This window comes from Biomphalaria glabrata, chromosome 14, assembly GCF_947242115.1.
Source record: "Biomphalaria glabrata chromosome 14, xgBioGlab47.1, whole genome shotgun sequence".
Taxonomy (NCBI): Eukaryota; Metazoa; Mollusca; class Gastropoda; family Planorbidae; genus Biomphalaria; species Biomphalaria glabrata.
The window spans coordinates 7,494,554-7,517,118 of record NC_074724.1 but is presented as its reverse complement, the minus strand read 5'-3'; the positions used below and the strand labels follow the sequence as shown (position 1 = coordinate 7,517,118).

Genomic DNA, 22,565 nt, shown 5'->3' with positions numbered 1-22,565 from the left:
CATGTTCAATAACAACAAACCATTTTCAGGCCAGATAGGATGTAATCACCAAATTGATTGTTTTTATATCAAAAGATAATAAAATGCATACAGAATAGTCCGTATGTTTTTTTTGACGCTAGATGATGGAAATCAGTTAATAATAATAATAATAATAATAATAATATTTTTTTTTTGTCCGTATGGAAATTTGTTTTACAATTTGTGCATTACACCAATCAAAAAAGCATTAAAACTATAAGAAACCAAAATGTACATTCACACCAGACTCACTCATAATTTACATGCGAAAAGTTTATATTGGATTGTTTCTATTTAATGATTTGATTTCCAGGGGAACAAAAGAGTGTTTGTGTCTGTTTGTTTTTGCTATTGGTGTTTTGTATCTATTTTGTGATGATAAAATCACAGAATCCTGACAAAAAGTGTGATTTTTTATTTATAGAATCTTTTTAGCTTTTTTTATTGATGTTTGTCTCAAACAGCTACCCAAATGGGGTTTGTTTTTTTGCCAATGATTTTACCAGTAGCATTTAGGATTCTGTAAAGTTTATTTTCATTTTTAATCCTTAGATTACCATGCCAGACAGTGGTACTAAAACTTAAAATATTGCAGATGTGAGGGTGACAAAACATAGCCAAGGCCTTTTCGCTAACCTTAAACGAGGACCGTTTTCTTAGTAACCGTAATCTTTGCTGCCCTTTGTTGCAGTCTGTCTTCGAGATTATTGAGGAAGAGATTATTTCCCGAGGCTAAGCAGCCATTCTTACTGAACCAACAGTGTATATATAGTTCGTCCATCGTGGTTCGATGATGACCACTTTGTCATCCAGGGGCTGAGCGCTTTGCACTGGGGTTTTATGTCTCCTCGTGTGGCTGGTGAGACCTATGTGAGCCCGGAATGTTCGGCTGCATACTGGGCAGGTTATTCCAGCTGGAGCTTGTGTCGTTTGTCTTGCTTTTCTTTTCTGGCGTTTTTCTTCTGCCATAGTTGTTCTTTTTTCCTCAGCAACCTGTGCGCCAGTTTTCACAGCGCGACGCCATGATGCTCTGTCATGTGCCTCTGTCTCCCAGGTGCCTGGGTCTATGCTGAACGCCTTCAGAGAAGCTTTGAGGGTGTCCCTGAAGCGCTTTTTTTGACCACCTTGCGAGCGCTTTCATTCGCTTAGTTGGCCATACAAGAGTCGTTTAGGGATGCGGTGGTCTTCCATTCTGTAGACGTAACCTGCCCATCGCAGCTGGGACTGCATCAGGATTGTGTGGATGCTTTGCAGACACGCTCTTCGAAGGACTTCTGTATCTAGTATTTTGTCTTGCCATTTGACATTTAGTATACCAACAGTGTACAATAAGCTTATATAGTTCTATATCTACTAATACTATTGTTCTCTGCAGTTGTCTATGATCTTAGAAATTCTTTTGATTCCAAGCATTGGACAAAACGTTTTAATAATATGCTTAAAATATCTACGAGGTAGTTTCAGGTCTGTGTGGATGCCTGACTTAAAATAATCTTCAATTAGAATGCTTATACTGATGTAATGTAACAAATATTAACTAAACATATAAATCATAAACAGGTAGGTTCTGGCCTCTGCTGCGCCGAGTAGGTAATTTCTTCATATACATGTTTGTCTTTGTCTTCGTCGTGTTGCCATATTTTTTTACAAAGTACTGGGGAAACGAAGATTTAATAAATCATGGGTCTAAATAGCTATTATTGTAAGTATCTCAATATTAGAATGTAAGTTATTTTAGGCTATATTGTATTCTAAAATTAACATTATATTATATTTTTTTAAAATTTGTATTAAAAATAATAGTAATTTAATTTTTCATTTATACTTTATTGAAAGTTATAATATTCTGTGCGGTAATATTAAAATATTAATAATATATTAGATCTTAAGAAAGGGAAGTATATTAAAATTATTAAAAATAGTTATAACAAAATTATGCATAGCCACAAACCTAAACGTACCAAACATTATGCAGCCTAGAAAAAGGACAGCAAATATTGTGCTGCAAGAAATAATTACCGTATTCAAGTAGTCAGATGATGTTTCATTACTTGTTTTTTCTGTCGAAAGAAAAATATCAATTAGTTTAAACTAATAATTACTATCAATTTATCTAGATAAAAAAGAGTCTTTCTTGAAGAGAACAATTCAGGGCTGCTCTATATAAATTGTTTATATTATCTATCTATCTATCTATCTATCTATCTATCTATCTATCTATCTATCTATCTATCTATCTATCTGTCTGTCTGTCTGTCCGTCCGTCCGTCCGTCCGTCCATCAATCCATCCATCCATCCATCCATCTATCTATCTATCTATCTATCTATCTATCTATCTATCTATCTATCTATCTATCTATCTATCTATCTAGTTTTTATGCTAAGTGTTAGCGACTATTAACCAGCGAAATGACTGTAAAACATCTACCATTCCCATCTCACCAGACTTCATAACAAACGTAATGTTCTTCATAAAAGTCTTCCCATCTTCTAAAGTCTTTAGAGTAACAGTGAAGATTGTGACACCGGAATGTAACAGATTTGGGCGTATGTTGAATCTGTAAGTAGTCTTGTAGGCATTTTGATCTTCTACAATCGAATCATAATTTAAGAATGTTGATTTTTCGTCAGCTGTTAAAACTTCAAGATACTGTAACTCAACAAATACAAAAAAGGGTCATTAATGATGTATCAGGAAATGCTTCATTTTAAATGAAACCTATTTTTATTACTATTATTTTTCTTTTTTCTTTTTATCTTCTCGATATTTTCCTTAACCAATATTGTTTCATACCATTTCATTTAGTATCATAAGATGGCTTGCAACTTTTTGATTAACTGTGTGTTTTACAAAGCAGGTCACGAAAACGTCCTCATCTGTATGAAGCTCACAACTCCCTATGACACCTGTTTAGTTCACATTACAAAAAAGGCTTTCAAATATTCTTTATCTCATTTACTAACTAAACTGCAATTTCCATTTGTACTATTCATGCAAACAATATAATGGATAATATATCACAATAACACGTAGGTATAGATTTGAAAAGCCCGAGAAGCCTGACAACGCTCGAGAAGCCCTAATCGGACATCTACGGCTTGCATACCTTACTAGGGGGGCTTGAGCTCAAATCCCGACTCTGGCTAAGTTCTGTTTGCTGAGCTCCTAAAGACAGTACAGAAACCTTCGCCTAATACCCTTCTCATACTTGTCTACTAACATGATTGGACCATAGGCGCAATAAACACGATAAAAGCTTAAAATATAAGCTATATAACGGAATTAAACAAAATTTTGAAAAGCAGGGCTTTGTCACTTTGGTTCGTAACTGATCTATTGCAATAGTAAAAGACCTTTTGCTATGATTAGTTTTTATTGTCTTTTGTTTAGATTTATTTTTATGGAACCTCGCTGAGAGCAAAGAAACAAATTTGCATAAGTCAAGAGAAAGAAAAGGAAAGCTGCCCTGTACGCTAACCCTAAAACACATGTATATGCATGCACGAACTGTGGCAAACTCTGCCGCTCCATAATTGACTTGATCAGTCACTCCAGATTGTGCCCCGTCGCAAGACGAAACCAAAACAGTGACTCATCTGGGAGCATCCATTGTCTTCCGAGACAGAAGAAGCCAAATACATACATTTTTATGTTTTTTTTTTGGTTTTTTTTTTTTTTGGGGGGGGGGGGTTTAAGTAGAAAATGATTGTCTGCGTGAGACAATATATGAACATCACAACTCGGAATAATTGCACTCATTCTTAATATTCTTGAGCCTCAGACTCGAAGACAAGAAAATTTGTATTTTTATAATGAGTATTATTATTTTAGTATCGGCTTTTCAATGTGTAATGAGTGACTTACTTGAAAGAGAAAATCAACAGATCAACAAAAATTACTTCATAGCACTGAACTTTTAAAACCAACCTTCTGCTATAAAGGTCGTTGGTATGATGTCTGTCTTGGAGTTCTCCAATGGAATGTCATACTTCATAGTCGAGCCTGCTTCTTCTGGTACAGTATCAATGATCTCTCCATAAGCACAGAGTAAGTGAGTTGAATTAATCGGTAGTTCTAAACAGTCTCTTGGAAGAGGAGTCTCTGCATCTGCAATATATTATGTATTATAGAGTTACAGTAAATCATTTGTAGAGAGCATTTTAGTGCAAAATAAGAAAGGATTATTTTAAGCTTTACAATAGTTTAATAACTATTAATGCTATGCAAAGGTTTATATGGAATGCATGTGTTTCTTTACTACACGATATGTGTTTAACATACTGTTGACTTAAGAAACTAATTTCTATAAGGATTTACTTATTAGTTTGTAGTGCAATGACTTGACTGCTCCATAGTGAATGTCCTGCAATCTATTAGTAATGTTTGGATACATTGTGATGTCAACATCTAAGTCTTTTAGGTGCCTAGTGGTCAGGTCTATTGATATGTGACAAGTTGAACGGAAATAAGAGTCGTTTCCTTCCAAAAACATTTCGTAGGTGTTCTCAGTAGTTAGTTCCTGCTTTGACGAGTTCTAACAGTGTTGTAAACGTTTATAGAAAAAAATATGTAAACAATCTCTTAATGATAACTCTTTCTCTCTCTGTCTCTCTCGACTCTCTCTCTGTCAATCTCTTTTTTTTTCCTCTTTCTCCTTTCTCTTTATCAATGACACTTTTTTTTTCCTTTTTTTCTTCTCTGCTTGTGTGTCTTTCTGTATGTCTCTCTCTCTCTCTCTCTTTATCTATCTATCTATCTATCTATCTATCTATCTATCTATCTATCTATCTATCTATCTATCTATCTATCTATCTATCTATCTATCTATCTATCTATCTATTTATCTATCTATTTACCTTTCTATCTATCTATCTATCTATCTATCTATCTATCTATCTATCTATCTATATATATATCTATTTCTCTCTCTCTCTCTCAATCTCTCTCTACTATATATATATATATATATATATATATATATATATATATATATATATATATATATATATATATATATATATATATATATATATATATATATATATATATATATATATAAACCTAACAACCTACTATGAACCAAAATATTGATGAAATATTAATCTGTACATATTACTTACTGCGAAGTCTGACACCCGAAACACACAAACAGCTTTTGGGAATACTTTATGAGTGCTGCATTGTATGTTGAGTCTTCCCCCATTCAGTTGATTTTGGCATGTAACATCTTGAGGTATAACTTTGGTTGTAGAAAAAAGTTAAGAATAAGAATGACAAGACGTAGAAGAATAACAAAACATAGTTAATAAGGACATAGATTGAATTGCTAAGCTTTCTTCCCATTGACGTCTTTTGGACCGTTGGCGGCACAAGACAAGAACTGTCAACCGTCTTCCTTTATTCCTCTCTGTCCTTTTCCTTGGATAGAATTTCATTCACTGACAGACCTGTCAGTTCTTTGATGTTCTCTTCCCATTGCTTTATATGTCTTCTTCCTCTTCTTCTTCCTGACACTGTTCCCTAAAAGAATGTCTTAGCGAGCCTCGAGGACGTTGTGATGTGACCATAGAGTTTGAGTTTACGTTTTTTGACAGTGGTTAGCAGGTCTTCCTTGAGTCTAATTGCTGTATTAATTCAGTTTCTTATCTCTTCATTCGTGATGTTGTCTTTCTAAATGAGAAGCTCATAACTTTCATTAAACTTACTATAGCAATAACATATAAACGTTATATCATAATAGTAATATACAGCCAAGTATAACAAGTTAAATATATGCAATACGTTTTAGAATCATTGTTTGAACTGCATGAAATAATTTGAATCGTGTAATTGTTAATTGAAACATAAGCCTCATTGAAGGGCAAAGAACGCGTTTTTGCAACTCAGCTATTCAAGAACTAATACATATTGAAGATTTTATTATTTCATTGTTAATTTGAATTTTTTTTATCTAACCATATAATTATAGCAGATTTTTTTTTATAATTGAGTACATTTTCAATGTAAAAAACAAAAAATAAATTGCAACTAAATGATTAACTAATAAGTTTTTTAAAAAATTCATTCCTATGTTGTCATCGACATTGAATAATGTGCAAAGTTTCAACTAGATCCTAGAACGGAAAGTGGGAGAACTAATGTGTATATGACTCCACTCAGACAGACAGACGCACTGAGTTCATGTAATAAGCACAGTAGGAAATAAGAAGCAAAATATCTCGCGTATTGAATCTCGTAATATTTAGTTGAGAACAGTACCTTATTGTAGTCACGTCAAGTGACATATTATCAATTGTTATTGCACCCTTCTTAATTCTAGTTTTAGACTTTAAGGGAAACAAAATTAGTAAATAAGGATAATATTAATAACACTCTCTTTATTGATCAAACAAATTTAAAAACTTTTACTCGAGGAAAATATCGGCCGATGAATTTACCCACGATTTCAAAGAAGAAAGTTACAAATCGATTAAATACCGAGAGTGTACTGTACTGGAGGCGCGGTGGCTGAGGAGTAAAGTGCTTGGCTTCCGAACCGAGTGTCTCGGGTTCGAATCCTGTTGAAGACTGGGATTTTTAATTTCGAGATCTTTGGGCTCCTCTGAGTCCACCCAGCTCTAATGGGTACCTGACTTTAGTTGGGGAAAAGTAAAGGCGGTTGGTCGTTGTGCTGGTGTTTAACAGAAACATCTGCAAGGTCTGAAAGGGAAACATTTTTTTACTGTATTTACAGAAGGTTTTGAGTTGACAGTTGAGTTCCCGAGATCTGTACAACCTGCCGCCTCGATAATACTTAGAACTCCAGGTTCCTTGATCGCGCCTTGTGACATTTTGAAGCGTCATTCTGACTGACACTCTCCCGTCACTTGCTCTGGACACATCAGTCTTGACTATAGCTTCGAAATAGTCTATGAAAGAAAGATCCGTATCGCCAGCTGACACCACCATATGATCTTTCAAGATCTGAAACTCTGACAGATCAAAAATGCTTGGCTGTAATATGAAGTCATTAAAGTTGTATGATTTGTTTTCTTGGGCAGGTCTGCAAAACTCGATAACTGAAATTTCAGAACAAGTTTTGATTTAGCTTCAATAGCTTCATGTTATTTTATAAAATAACAAGAATATTTTTAAAAATTTAAGTACAAAAAAAAAAAAAAAACATTCTTTATAAATATAAAGCTCTTCGGCATATTATAATAACTTGCTGTTTAGTTTTGGGTAATGCGATTGGCTTCCAAACCAAGGGCTCACGAGTTCAAATCTTGATTTATGAACTTGGGAATATGTATAGACGCCCTTGAGTCCACCCAACCTTAATGGGCACGTCACATTTTTCGGGGAATATATAGGCGGTTGTTCGTTTTGTTGGCCACAAAAACCTCATTCATTAACTGCCCATCGTATAAATAGATGACCTTTACAATATATGCCCTATAGATTGCAATGAGTAACGAAAAGTGTTATTGTACTTTTTGCTGTAAAGTTTAGTCCTTTAGCGGCCCCCGAAAGGGGAAAAGACGCTATTAGTTTTGTGTTGCCTGTCTGTCCGTCTGTCCATCCGTCCCGTTTAGATCTTAGAAACTAAAAGAGAAATTAAAATCGGACATCATGATATTTTAGATCATTCAAAGTTCTGATGAAAAGGCTACTTTTGTTTTTCCAAAAAGTGAACCATCTAATTTTTTAAATTAAATATTCAAGCAGATTTTTCAAAAAATTACACCACTTTTGAATAAAAAACTTCAGGGGAAGTAAGGCTTATTAAAAAGTTCACAAGCTTCTTCATTAAAAAATCAAGCTTCATTCAACTAAAGTCACGATTGAAAAAGTATCAATCGATCATTATAAAAAAAAAGATTTTTCATTTATTAACTAACTCTAGGAATAGAATACTGATTCGAATGTTGTTTTTAAAAAGAATTTTAATACGAAATTCGTTTCAATTGTAAGGAAAAAAAACCACAAAACAAGTACTTTTTACCGAGCAGTTTTCACACATCGTCATTAGTCAATACACTTCTTTTGACAACAATCCGAATCTAAATTACAATAAATAGAGGCCAGATCATCATAGATCTATATTCGAGTTCTAGTCTAGATATAGTAGAATATATATCAAGGTTCTATATCTAGATCTAGACTTAGATATAGATTTAGACTTAGAGTCTTAGATATAGACTTAGATATAGATCTAGACTTAGAGTCTTAGATATAGACTTAGATATAGATCTAGACTTAGAGTCTTAGATATAGACTTAGATATAGACAGACTTTGACTTAGAATGACTTAGACTTAGAGACTTAGACTTAGATCTAACTCTAGATCTAGACCTAAGAGTAATTTAGACTTAGAGACTGAGATCTATTTCTACTATTTCTAGATCTAGGCTTAGACTTAGATCTTGAATCTAGATTTAGATCTAAAACAAGGTCTAGATCTACTATCTAGGTAGATTTAGATCAATGTCTAGTTTGTATGAAACTGAAAGTATAAGGAGATTTCAAATATATTGATCATTCAAATAGTGTAGTGTAGTGGTTATCACATCTGCCAAACAAGCAGAAGGTCCTGGATTCGAAACCCAGGTGAGACTTTTTTCTAGTTAATAAATATTTCTACATTTTTTTGTAAGTCACATCCTGTAAAATAAATATGCATTTTTTTATTATTTTTTTTTTACAACCTAATATGTTCTATCCTCTACCAATGTCTAGATCTGTTTATCTGTCTCTTGGTTGACCACTTTGGCGGCCGATTTTAACTTTGTGTGTCCACACAAACTGTCTTTGTAACCTTGTTTTATGTTTAATTGGGTATGTATAACCTATCATTTTTTTAAAAAATATTCCTCTCTCTATGGTCAATGAAAAGTAATAAAATAACTTTCTCTTGTAGACAGCTCTCTTAATTGATGTAGCCTATGTAAAGAGTTCTTGAGATAAATACTTAAGAAAAAAAAAAGATCCGCTTACGAGATCTATAACACTTATTAATATATACACATAGTTCCACTTTCAGACCTTGTGGTCTATAGGGCAGATGATGTAAAGGTCATCTGTTTCTATGCCCTACGGTTAAAGATAGTGTCATGTGGCCAGCACAACGATTAATCGCCTTAACTTTCCCCCAACTCATGTCGGGTACCCATTAGAGCTGGGTGGACTCATAGGCGCCCGAAGATTTCGAAATTGAAAATCCCAGTCTTCACTAGTATTCAAACCCCTGACCTCGGTTTGGACGCCAAGCGCCTTACCGCTCAGCCCCCTAAGTCTGCCAATATATACACATAGACCTATACAAAGGTTACAATTTAAAATTATTACAGTTAACAAAAAAAAAACAAAAAAAATACTAAAATAGTAGTATAATATATACTGTATAATCTGACGGTCAACATTAAAACTTGGATTTTATTATCCCCAGCGTCAATCAAGATTTAACTATATTTCACTATCGTAATCTTCAACTATGATTAACCCTTTCAATTTACAATGATGATTAACTCTCTCAATGTACAACAATGATTATCTCTTTCAATATACGACGATGATTAACGCTCTCAATATAAAACGAAGATTGACCCGCTCATTTTACAATAATGATAAACGCTCTCAATATACAGTAATGATTAACTCACTCAATATACAACGACCATTAACTCTCTCAATGTACAATGATGATTAACTCTCTCAATTTACAGATTTACTCTCCCATTATTCTACTATGACTCACTGTTTAATTCTATAATGTTCGTTAATTGATTAAACATATAAAAAATATATAATTATGGCTTAATTTTTTTTTAATAAAGTACAAACCTTCAGCTACAGAAAAAGCTGTACAGCCTAAGAACACAAACACTAACATTACTTTCATTGCACTTTTTGTTTTTATGAAAAGCGCTATGTACAAAGCATGTATGATATATATATATATCAAGATATATATGGCTCCTTTTGTCTCGAAAGGCAATGGATGCGCCCAAGTGAGTCACTGGTTTTGGCTTAATCTTGAGACGGGGCAGAATCTGGTGTGGCTAATCAAGCCAATTTTAGAACGGCAGACTTTGCCACAATTTGTACATTTGTATGCCTCTGATTTAGGGCTAGCAGACATATATATATGTCACAATCCAGCAGATTACGACATACCTTACGACATAATAAATTTAAAGTTATATATTTTTATTTTTTTTTATTCTAGTAAAAGTAAGATTTATAAGTACCCTTACATTTAGTTCCTGGTTCAATCGATTTTTTGTGTGGAAATTATGTTAGCTTACTTAATCATATGTAAAAGGGGGACGTGGTCGGTGCTAATGCGCTCGGTTTCTGTAAAAGGGATTATGGGTTCAAAATCTGGTGAAGACTGGTATTTTAAATATCTGTAATTTTATAACGCATTTCGATTCCTCTCTATTCTAATGAGTACCTGACAGGGTCTTTAGCTTGCCACATGACACTCTGGTAAACTATGGTTAAAGAAACATATGAACTTTGCATAATTTTTACCACAGATCTCAAGGTCTGATAGGGAACTAGTCGAAAATGATACTGTTAGGGGTTCTATTTATATGCTTGGCTCTTGTGTTTCATGACTTTGTCTTGGCTCGCTAGGGGGTTCTTCAATACTTAATTACAATTACTTAACACTTGCTTAGTTACTCACAAAAGAACAACTACTACTAGATACACTGAAACTCCAACTATAGATATCCATTGAAATACGAATAATACTTTAATATTCAATAAGCACATAATGAAATCAACTCTCAAATATAATTAATCAATAATCACCAATCCATCGACTTTCATGTTATATACATATATAAACACCAGTCCAGGAAGCAACTATCTAACATTCCTGGACCGGGATTAAGACCTCACAAACTTAACACTCTCATGCACATTCAACGAAGACTAAATCATTCAGTTCATAACACGTGCAACACTTCGCAATCATAACAAGGGGATATAACAATCATACCAAAATATCAAAGTAACATTCATTCTCGCCATACCTCCCCCTGACAGATACCATAACTCAAGGAAAGGAAAGTATAAAATTAGTCCTTTTCTATAAAATATCTGAAATAATAATCAAACCGCAGCCCCATTTTTAACATCTCATTTTATGTTATGAAATTACATTAACTATCGGGAACAAAATACCAGGATAAGGCACTAGCTATAAGTAGCCTAAATTGTTAACGGATAGAAATTTGGAAACATAGAATACTTTTTACCAGTGTAAGTCCAGTCCGCAATCTGGTACAAATATAATTGCAGTACAAATTGAAAACGTAAATGGGTTATAATTTTTTAACATGGTTCTTTTGCTTTTCAATTCACCCGGTCAATCATGGAATTAGCTTTCAGGTGCACTCATCAAAAAAAAAGTTTTTTTGGTAGTTTTTTCGATTCAGGAATGCAATGCTTCTTTCACTTCTTCATTCGAGATTAATTTACGGCGTTTTAATGCCCCTTTGAGTGGACAAAACAAAACGGAGGTCTGTTGAGGCCACACATTATTCACGTACTGTATCAAAAGTCTTAGATGAATCATTTTTCGGCCCCTGATAAAACTTTGGATCAACAAAAAACGGATCACTAGACATGACTCTTCCTTGTTGCCAATCGAGAGCATAGCAGCTATTGTTAATAGCACGACAGAGACAACGGAAAAACGGATCTAAACTGTCAGGCTACATTTTAACAGCCCATTAGTCATGTACGCTTTACGACATTACTACCTACATAAATATCACCACATTGCGTATACTTCTTGGCTTACCTTCATGCTTATATCGATACGGAATTTACGAGAATAGGATCTTCCAAGAACAATTAAAACGTCAAATCAATTTATTTATATGTTTATATGTGGGAAGCGTGGTCGAGAGGCCAAGTGCGCTAGAACTTGGCTTGGCTACCTAGAAGGGGGCTCGAGGTTGGACACCCGACTCGGGCAGAGTTGTGTTTACTGAGCTGGCTAGAGGCAGCACGGAAACCCAACTCCTAGATACCCCCTCCCCCAAACTGGTCCACAAATGAGATTGCACATAGAACGCTCTGAGCATGCTAACGTAATCTTTATATTTGGATTTATAAGATTTTTTTTAAATTGATCTTTTTTTTTTTAATGAAATTTTAAAATACATATATTGGTGTTGTTTTTTTTATTTTTACAGTGTCATATCACTTAATGCAATTTTTAAATCTTTCGATATAGCAAGGTAATACTTTTTTTCCATGTGTCTCTAGTTGTGGCTTCATCATTGAACATTAAAGATATAGTTTTCGTTCTGTTGTATATAGTTTAGGAGTTATAGGTAATCTCTCTTTCTGAGACATCTTTTTCATTTTACAGCTTCTTGTGTGACTGAAGAGGGCGATCCACGATAAGTTATACGTAATACTTTAAACAAAATCTAATTCAAGGAACAGTTTAAGTTAAGTCTAAGATTACATTAATTAAGATTGAAGTTAATTTAAAAAATAAATCGTTTTTCATTCTTTTAAACTTGTTAAACATACCTTAAAAAAAAATAAGTGAAATATCCCTTTCTTTCCCGCCAGGTATTTCATGTTTTCAAAGAGTTGTTTTGGCTCGAGAGGGTCTGAAGAAAATAGATAAAATAAAAAAAAATTATAATAGATAATAATTACATATAGTAAACATTCTCCTCCAACCCCTCCGAAAAGAAAATTGTTATAAAATGTTTATATTATTTCATGAATTGCCAACTATGGATGGATGATATTAATCAGTTCTCTTTTTTTTTATTTAAGACAGAATAAAATGAAATATATCATAATGGTTTGCATTATAAATTACATCATTTTTTCTATCATTTTTTTTTCATTTCGTTTGTACACAAAACTAAAAGCAAAAAATATATTATAATGTTAAAGACAAAATAATAATAATAACAATAATATTAATAATACTACATTATAACTATAAAAAGTATCTTCTTCGAGTTCGAAGATTAATCAGGAGTGCAGTATTTCATGTGGCTACATAGCCCCAGCTATAACCGACATATTTGTCAATGATTATATTGAATCACTTCTTGCTAAATTTTGTTTTGTTTTTTTCTTCTGTAGATATTTGCTCTCTCACCATGAAGCTATTTCACCGTATATTATTTATCCATGTCATAATGTTTCCTTACATAAAAGGTATTTTTAAAAAATTGTAATAATTAATTTTACATACATAAGATATAAAAGATTTTTTTTTAATGTATCCATACAATGTTCTCTACCTTTCAAACAATAAACGTACATATGTAAATGTAAGAATGTTGTTTTTTGTTTGTTCCCACGCCATGAACGAAAAAAAAAACACCCCAATAATCTTTTTGTGTTATCTGTCTGTCCGCCCGTGCGTGAGATTAACATGTGCCAGCTCAATAATGGTAGGACAATGTTGACAACATAAACGTACAAAAAAGTCTTATAATATGTTTGATAAATCAAATTAGGAAACGGATGATGGAACTGTAAGATGTAACGATGTAAAATATTGTTAAAGTTGAAGACCTAAGACGAACAGGTGAGGCTATACAAGTTAAGGTATGAAATATTGAAATGAAATAACAAGATATGGCCGACGGCTAACGAAGGAGTAACATGGTGAGCCTAACAAACAACCTCCTTTACTTTCCCCAACTAATGTCAGAGTTGGGTTGACTCAGGGGACGTCCTGAAAATCCCCAAATTCTAAATCCCAGTCGTCGGCAATATTCAAAACTGAGATCCCTCGGTTCGAAGTTCTTTACCTCTCAGCCAACACATCTTCTACGTGTGATTTTACACTGCATACACGTTTCACATAATTTCAAAACTAATGCTTTTTATGCAAAGACATGCACACACAATCTATGAGATATTTATATACAGAACAGTGAGTTCAATAAGAATTTTTGATATCTCCGAAATATTCAGGTATGGACGTTGTGTTCCCGGAGATAGCGATTAAGCCCTACAATCAGCTTGACAGTATCACCAATTGTTTAGAGGGTCTTATCAGTAATTATGACACTCTAGTCATGAAGGTTTCTGTGACCTTTCCTCCAGAGTTAAAAGACTGGGCTTCTTATATTAAACTGTTTATCACTACTGCCTCTGAAACTTTAGTAAGTATATGTATTTAAAATAGTTCTGTTTTATTATAAGGTTATATCAACTCACTCTGTCAGTCTCTTTGGTAAAAAGTGTGTACTCGTTACTTATCCCACACCCATCGTCTGATTGGGCTGAAACAGTAACCAATTAGTTAATTAATTACTGTTTGTTAATTACTTTGTTTGATACCAACAGTGAAACTAATCCTTCAGTATTCAGATATATAACTAAATTTGTTGGGTTTAGACTCCTTAAATAAATGTTAACGCTATCATTCAAGCTCACGTGGACTGCAACTTTGTGTCTATTTAAGAAGGGGTGCTAGTTGTTCATATGCGTCTATTTTTTGAACTTTGTATTTCCAATCGTTATTGAGGACCGTTGACCATAAGATATGACTTATTTCTGAAATCAGGTGTCACACACAGGATCTTCAGATCGATCTTGATGAGGTGTCAATGTCTCAAGATGTTCCTGTGTTACCGGAGATTATTATGTAGATATTATCTCTAAAGATTCCAATAACGAAGATCCTTCAATTCAAAATACAAAACTTTAATTCAGGAACTGGTAATCACTTTCAATATACAAAATGTACAAACAAAAATATATCAAATGAATATCTTCTTTCAAGCTCGATAAGAAATGAATTCAAGAAAATTTTAATTCTACAACTGATAAATAAATGCGACTTGTCTACCCTAGTTTCATCTCCAAAACTAACGCTATTCTCAATTCCCTCAATTCTATCCCATAATTCTTAGGTCAAAAACCCACGTTTTCATCGCATGATCAGAAGACGTCATATGCTTTTTCCGTCCCCAAAATATTCTATCACAAAGGCGGGGCTAAATAGTAAGGCTACGTCTTGGAAGAGTTAAATTTAGATACAGCAAGACTGTTACGTGACTGCAGGAATGAGAGATAAATTCCTCATCACCCCTTAAGTCTGAATGTCACTTATCATCATATATTTATCTCTATTTATAATTCTCTACATGCGGTACACCACGCATACACGCCGACTCTCTAATTATCGGTGAAAAATTCATGGAAAGATATCTCTTTTATTTCTGCAAGTCGGACTAGATTTACTGTGTGCACATAGTCGTTCGCCCAAACCCACCCCATTAGGACAACTGTATGAAAAAAAAATATGACGGCATAGCGTTTTGAGACGCGAAGAAAAGATTGTTTAACTTCGCCCAGAGGTTGGAGGATCAATGGCAACCTTTGCCAAAAAGAGACCAGAAAATCTTCAATTTCGAACACATTTTAATTAGAGAACTAAAGCCATTTTTTCGCCGCGTAAATAAATTCCATAGCGATATTACAAGGTCTTCGGGGATCGCAAAGACCTTTCTTCAGGGAACAGTACTTTAAAAAAAGAGGAAGACGGAGACAGCAATGGAAAGACAAAATCAAAGAATTGACGGGCATGCCATTGTAACAGATTTTATCCAAGGCACATGGATAGGTGAAATGATAAACTTGAAATATCCCATTACTTAATGTAAGTACTAGATTCACAGGTTTTTAAAAATAGTTTCAAGCCAATTTCATTTAGTATTTGTACATTATCTTTTCATTCCATTCGTTTTTACCCCGAAACGGATTGAACATTGTAATGTGGGAGCCCACTGTCGGTTATGGTTCTTTTCCCGCCAGTTAACCAGTCCAACTGTCTCCCTTTCTCTTTCTCCAATCCATCGACTGCTTGTAAGTGAGACTGCCTTTGGTATTCCAAGGCGTGAACTGAATCGAATGACGGACTTGGTCTACAAATAATTTCATACTAGAAAGTGACGGGAACCCAAAATTGGACTTGGCATAAACTTAAAACTAAAATTGTGTGCCGTTAACGATTAAGCAATCAAAGAAGCAATTGTCGCCTAAATTTATTTTTACACCTAACTTAATTTTTGATAATATAATTTAAAAACAAAAACTATCCTGCATAGCCACACTAACGGAAATAAATACATGTATGTATTTTTAGATACCTTACCCAGTGAACTTAAAGAAGAGATCTTGCTACAAACGGAAACACTCTGGCCCAGAATGCTATTGCGAAAGACATCACCATCACGTGTTCAATGTGACGTGCAGATTTCTAGCTACTACAGATATAAGTGAAGCCGAGATTTATGGCGTCCTATATAACTATAACAACTCTGAATTTAGAAGCTCTTCAGAGAAGTTACCCACAATTTACGGTTAGTGTATCTTTTAACATCTTTGCAAATCTTATATCAAATTACTCTGTCTGTCTGTCTGGTCAAACGTTATTTCTTCGACACCCAATATCGTATCAAACTGCAGTTTTGCGCAATTATTTCTTTTACTTGACAACACAACAAATCAATTAAAAAAAAGATTAATTAATTATTGGTAATAAATAACTTTGGTAAATGAAACATGGTAAAGAAATAGTACTTGACTAAAGTAGTGGTATAACCTAAATTTGTCCCATTTATATTAGGCTTAGTGAACACAAACATGAAATAGAAACAATAGATAACTATACAATCTTCCATGTTCATCATGGGCGTAGCCAGAGTGGGGGAGCTCAACCCGATCCCCCCGAAATGAAATCCCCCCCTTCCCGCAGGGGGGAGTGTCGGAGTTTACTGACTGATCTTTTGCTTCAATTTTTGTTTATTTTAGGTGAAATTTTAATATGAAACCATCACTTGCCCTAGCATAGCCAAGGGGGTCTTGAATTTGAAACCCCCTACCAGGGGGTTTTGCATTTCAATCCCCCTCTTCTATAAAACAAAAAAAAATGCAAACGACAATCCCAAAATTCCAAGAGCACATCTAAGGAAGATATTGATTTTAAAAACTCTCTCCAAAATTTACGATAAATCCCTCTTCAATATAAAAAAGCAAATTTCACATTCAAAATTGTATGAACGTAGCCAAAGGGGTTTTGAGTTTAAACCCTCTCTTCAGCAATATTTGAAGCTAAAAATACCTCTTCAGTATAAAAAAGCAAATTATGCACTCAAAATGCTATGAGCTTAGCCAAAAGGGTTTTTGGTTTAACTCCCCCGCCAGCGGGATTGAAAGCTAAAATAAAAATCTTCAAAATAAAAAAAAACAACAAATTTCGCAATCAAAATGCTATAAGCTTAGCCAAGCCTATTGGGTGTTTTGAATTTAAATTTCCCTTCAGAGGGGTTTGATGCTAAAAAATACTTCTTCAAAAAAAAAAAAAAAAAAAAAAGCAAATTACACACTAAAATGCTTTAAGCGTAGCCAAGCCAATGAAGGTTTTTGAGTTTCAACTCCTCTCGTCCAGATGGCTTTTTTAAAAGTTTAAAACCCCTCAAGTTTTGAATTAAAATCTCCCTACAGAGCGTTTTAAGGTTGAAAGCCTCTCTCTTCAATATTATTTCTATCACCAAATTCTATGACCGTAGCTAAATGTGGTTTTAAATTAAAAAAAACAACTCCAAATATATTTAGCTTAAATCCCCCCAACAGATTATTTTGACGATAAAACTTCCCTTTTCGATATAACATCTAAAGCAAAATAGTCACCTAATTCCAAAACTCGTAGTCAAGAGAAGTTACATATGTCTACCAGTGGCTGGGCTCCATTAATAAGGTGCAAGAAATTGAAAAACACAAAATGTGGCAATACAAAGATGGCTAAGACAGATTTTAGGAGTCAGTTATAGAGATCGGGTCTAAATCAAAGAAAATCCTATGCCGAAGTGGGAGTCGACCCCTTAGTATGGTTGTGACAGAGCGTCACATTAGGTTTGCGGGACATGTTCTCCGACAAAACGAATTACGCATAATAAGAGTTGCGCTGACATCCTAGTACAACTTGTCGCCACACTTTCATGGAGGTCCTCTGAGCAGGTGGGAAGAGGCTTGGACATTGCCAGTGACAGATTTTGTGGAAACAGCTTGCCGGAAAATTCGCCGAACGGCGCGGGAGGGTCTAAGTCAGTAAGAATAGCACATTAGGTTTTTGAAATAAAACTTTTTAATAGCAAAATAATGCAATGTAGGTACCTCAGAATATGCATTTTGTGGGCTTTCAAGCTCTCAGCGCTCCCCCAGATCCCTTGCTGTAAACGGCGAGTAGTCTACACTTTTTTCACTAACTCCAGGAAGAAACTATTCTAGGGCACAATAAACGTCTTCCAAAAGAATAAAGGGTCAGAATGTAATAGAGATTAATTATGTACACACGCACACACACATCCATCCATACAAACACATATATATATATATATATACATATGTCTTTTTTTTTCGGGGGGGAATGAGAAAAAAATCCACCCACAAACCCCCCCCCCCGAAAAAAATCCTGGCTACGCCCATGATGTTCATAGACTATTCACTAGCAGAGTGGTTACCGCGTCCCCTTGAAAAGCCTCGGTGGGCTTTAGCCGACAAGTTTGAGTTCAAGTCGTTCCCTTTTTAAAATGTATTTGTATAAATGTTTGTTTGTCTAGATCTATTATACATTTAATTACATGACTGATCCAAAATAATTGATATTAGTAAGCAAATATAATGTTGTTTTTTTTTAATGTTTTTTTTCTATGAATTGCTTGTATTTCAGATCTCTCGAAAATGAGGTTGATAGTCAATGACGTGATCATTCAGGACGTGGACAATTGCTCTTTCCCAATAGACACCCAGAAACCAACGATTTATTTCTGCTGCTCCAATACCCCCTGGCCTTGTGAGACTGTCATTAAAAGTAAAGGCAACACCTTAGCGCAAACCAAACACTGTGTCACCTACACAAGTCAACAGCCTCCAGAACCAAAGTATACAATGGTATATACAGTATGTGACGAGGAAAAGAAATCAGAATCTTTTATCTGTTACATCTCTAATGGTAAATATGTTGTTTTTTTCCTCATCAGTTCATTGATATATGAAGATATATATATAATAATATCTGTTAATTTAACATCATTTATCTCATTTTTATAATGCATTTTATGATCAATTATAATTAATAAATTCGTCTTTGTTTTCACAGCGTTCACGTCAAGTAATTTCTCAAGACAATGGATCATAATCTTAGATTTGATAGTTGTTTTCCGATTAATTATTTGATAAAAGTCTGGTAGAGAAGGCCACTAACGTATTCAATATCCTTGGGCTTTTGCTAATTATTTTTTTTTCTTAATTGTAAAGCATACAAAATACAGGGAAACAATTTAGACAAAATATGTTTTGAAGTTACATGCTAAGAAGACTTTTGTACAGATGTTTATATGCAAGCAATTTATATTTGAAAATTTAGTAACTATATTTTTGGAATGATTTGTTTTGTTCACCTTTAGTAAAACAAAAGCAATGCATTTGTAATTTATACATATACTTAAAACAAATAAAAGATGTTTTGTTATAGTCTAAATAGGATCTTGATAATTAGCTGTTTAATATACTTGTATACCTATAAACATATGAAGGATGCTATAATGTGTGTAGCTTTAGGAAATATACCCAGAGCTCATCTATCTTTCTTCTCGCCCATTACCTTAATATACAACCCTAACCTAGTTTGATTACAGTGTGAGATGTCATGACTAATTTTACTGTAATTGGTTTTTAAAAGCATTTACAACCAAAAAATAACGATCTGGATTGGAAGTGGATGACTATAAAAGTATTTCCCTGAAGCTTATAACTCAACACGAACTTACGTTGGCTAAAAGTGGCTGTATTCGCCTGATGCCTGTTACCCTTGAGTGGTCAGAAGTGGTCCTGTGTTGGCCATAGGCCTGTGACCTTACATTTATTTTTTTTTTACTCTGATGCGTGATTTCCCAAATGAGACAATAGATTTCATTATGGTATATGATATGTATTTAATTGTAATATATGACTTGTTTTGTGTGTCGTAATTTACAATTAAAAAAAAGAGATAAAAGACACCGATAGCAAAGACACAAAAAACTTTTGTTCCGCTGGCAATCTAGTCATTAATAGAAACAATCCAATATAAACTTTTCACATGTAAATTATGAGTGAGTCTGTTGTACATGTACATTTTTTATAGTTGTATAATTTTGTTTGGTGTAATGCACAAATTGTAATACAAATGTCCTTACAATAAAATTATTATTATTTTTATTATTATTATTTTTGACCGTGTACTTTTGCTTTTATTGAGGCCTGTCAGCCTACAGTCAGTTATTTACACATTTATTAAAATTATTTATGTTTACCTAAGACTTTGTTAAGTGTTATTTTTCACATATTAGTGTAATTATATACCTAGAGGTTATACTTCATAACCTAGGAAAAATAAGTAGGGGCTAAAATACCACTGGTTGAACGTGCCAGCACATCTCAAGCACTGATCGGTTTGTCTTAATAACCTAATTCTAGCTAGAAGTCACAAGAGAACTCGTTATTAACCAAAGGTCACACAGGGACTGTTATTTCCGCTACTAGGAAACATTAATATTTTAAATTTGTTATGTAACATGAGGTGCTCTTTTAGAGGCAACCTCTTTTGTGTGTATATAGTTTTAAATCTTATCTTAGCTCTTTAAGAGCAGATGTAATAGCTTTATCGATGCCATAGAAATCGAATCATACCTCCTCTCGTTGAGTTGAATATAATCCCACTTCTGACACCAAAGTGAAAACTTAAGTGAGGCAACTCAACGAGGCACATATATGTTTATTTTCACGACATCATAGCAAAATCAAAAGCAAAATCTTCTCTTAGCACAGTCTCTGCATATTGGCTCTCTCCTTGGGCAGAAATCGTTCTTCTTCCTGATGTTGATATCCTTTTAGGTCTAGTCTATCACAGTGCGCATTCCAGAGTTATAACAATATTTTGCACACTGTACTGTAACGAACCGTTTTAGCTCACTCAAGGTATCACTCAGGTCTAAGTATTTAATTAATATATTTTCACGCTATTAAACATCAATTTTACTAATTTTGCCAACCAAGAGCTAAAAACACAGCCACCACCCCTCCAATCCACCCCCCCCCCCTTTTGGCATCGATGTCACATTTTACTATCCCCACCTTGACACGTGCCACACTAGACTCTTGACAAGAGTACGCTCCCCTTTTCCTATCTCGGCAAACATTCGTTGACCCCCCCTCCTTTCCGGGAACGGCTGGTCACTTCATTGTGGGGTGGTCAGCCACGATTTGGCTGACCAGTTCGCAAAAACCGCGGTCGCAACGGCGCTCGAACATAATGAACCGTGCATGTATGAAAGTGTACGATCCCTAGTCAACCAGCGCATGTTGACACTTTGGCACGACGGCTGGGATTCTTCGGACAAGGGACGTGAGCTTCACAGGGCAATGAGTAGACCAGACAAAAGGGATGCATGGTGGCAATTGAATCGTGCGGAACAGGCGGTCCTAGCCCAGTTCCGGGTCGGACACTGTCCAATTGGTGATTACCTCGGACGGTGGAAGGAGAATTACGACACACGGTGTCGCCATTGCATGGAGGACGATGAAACAATAGACCACATTCTTTATGAATGCAGAGTTCTGCACGAAGGACGATTGGGACAAGGTATAGATAGAGAGAATACTGGTTCATGTACGACACAGAGGCTGTCCTTGTACGGGGACAAGGCAACCTTAAGACTCACTGCTCGCTTCCTCTCACGTGCTCTAAGGGAGTAATTCTCAGCATGTTTTTCGTTGTCAATGGGGTTTCTGACTCGGTCACTTCAAAGAGCCCTATTCTACACTTCGGGCGGCGATGTCTCACCGATCGTCTAGCGCTAGCTATCATCAAGGTATAATCTCCCTTGATCTGGCCGAGCTCTGATTATCTCCCCTTCATATACTTGGGCGAGTATCAGACGTTGATCTCCCCTTCTCATTTATCTAAGCGATGTATGTACTTGCTATTGACCGTGACTGGTGAACATCACTTATCATATATCAATTATTACCGTTTGTTATCTCCCTTTATGGGAGTCCCCAGTATTTTATCCCTTGATGGGACACTATATTCATTTGTTAGTTCCTTTTGACAATTATGAAACTAGCTTATAGTTTCTCTACATCAGTCTGAAGATGTCCTTCACGGAAAGGCATCTACCTCCCAGTGTTATCATTATGGCTAAACCGACGTATAAATCATATCGTTGCAGCTTTTATTTATAGGCAACATCCGCCTGAAATCTTAGCAACTTAAAGCTGATAACAGATTTGCTGGCACCAGATCTGTAGACATCAGCCCTATTCATCCTTCAAGAGTCAGTCCAAGTAACAACGCTAGCCATAGACTCGTCACTGGCTTAACTGAATGGTAGACGCAGCTTAGCTCTGCAACCATACAAGTTGGACTGCACACGGAGCCTGGATCCACTACGCCAGCCCACCAGCAGACAGCATCAGTACCAGCCACACCAGTCTCACCAGTGCAGCACC

The 22,565-nt window shown here is 34.8% G+C and overlaps 2 protein-coding genes across 6 annotated transcripts; one reads left to right on the top strand and one right to left on the bottom strand.

Moving 5' to 3' along the window:
* Nucleotides 1-56: 56 nt before the first annotated feature.
* LOC129922899 (uncharacterized) lies at nt 57-12,653 on the bottom strand. Of its 4 annotated transcripts, none has more exons than XR_008774856.1 (9): nt 9,846-9,922; nt 6,755-7,081; nt 5,144-5,262; nt 4,341-4,557; nt 3,951-4,130; nt 2,817-2,929; nt 2,451-2,672; nt 1,983-2,081; nt 57-1,675 (listed from the first exon to the last, which is right to left on the bottom strand). XR_008774856.1 is itself a non-coding variant. In XM_056011088.1 (9 exons), the coding sequence occupies exons 2-9, from the start codon at nt 6,969-6,971 to the stop codon at nt 1,572-1,574; spliced, it is 1,257 nt and encodes a 418-aa protein (XP_055867063.1). In that variant the 5' UTR covers nt 6,972-7,081; nt 12,564-12,653; the 3' UTR covers nt 57-1,571. The 4 variants fall into 4 exon arrangements, 3 of the variants coding, with proteins under 3 accessions (XP_055867063.1, XP_055867061.1, XP_055867062.1); XM_056011088.1 differs by lacking the exon at nt 9,846-9,922 and adding an exon at nt 12,564-12,653 and having other exon boundaries at nt 2,465-2,672; XM_056011086.1 differs by having other exon boundaries at nt 2,465-2,672.
* Nucleotides 12,240-20,372, top strand: LOC129922900 (uncharacterized). Of its 2 annotated transcripts, XM_056011090.1 has the most exons (6): nt 12,240-12,262; nt 13,137-13,211; nt 13,980-14,170; nt 16,159-16,375; nt 18,745-19,026; nt 19,174-20,372. In XM_056011090.1, exons 2-6 carry the CDS (start codon nt 13,154-13,156, stop codon nt 19,248-19,250), a joined length of 825 nt encoding a protein of 274 aa, XP_055867065.1. In that variant the 5' UTR covers nt 12,240-12,262; nt 13,137-13,153; the 3' UTR covers nt 19,251-20,372. The 2 variants fall into 2 exon arrangements, with proteins under 2 accessions (XP_055867065.1, XP_055867064.1); XM_056011089.1 differs by lacking the exon at nt 12,240-12,262 and having other exon boundaries at nt 12,964-13,211.
* Nucleotides 20,373-22,565: the final 2,193 nt, after the last annotated feature.

Coding starts and splice junctions, on each gene's coding strand:
- LOC129922899 (XM_056011086.1), bottom strand. CDS start 9,903: ATGAAAGTAATGTTAGTGTTTGTGTTCTTAGGCTGTACAGCTTTTTCT. Junction 7,082..9,845: donor AGCTTTTTCTGTAGCTGAAG/GTTTGTACTTTA, acceptor CTGAAATTTCAG/TTATCGAGTTTTGCAGACCT. Junction 2,082..2,464: donor TACGTTTGTTATGAAGTCTG/GTGAGATGGGAA, acceptor TTCTTTCGACAG/AAAAAACAAGTAATGAAACA.
- LOC129922900 (XM_056011089.1), top strand. CDS start 13,082: ATGATTATATTGAATCACTTCTTGCTAAATTTTGTTTTGTTTTTTTCT. Junction 13,212..13,979: donor AATGTTTCCTTACATAAAAG/GTATTTTTAAAA, acceptor CGAAATATTCAG/GTATGGACGTTGTGTTCCCG. Junction 19,027..19,173: donor TATCTGTTACATCTCTAATG/GTAAATATGTTG, acceptor TTGTTTTCACAG/CGTTCACGTCAAGTAATTTC.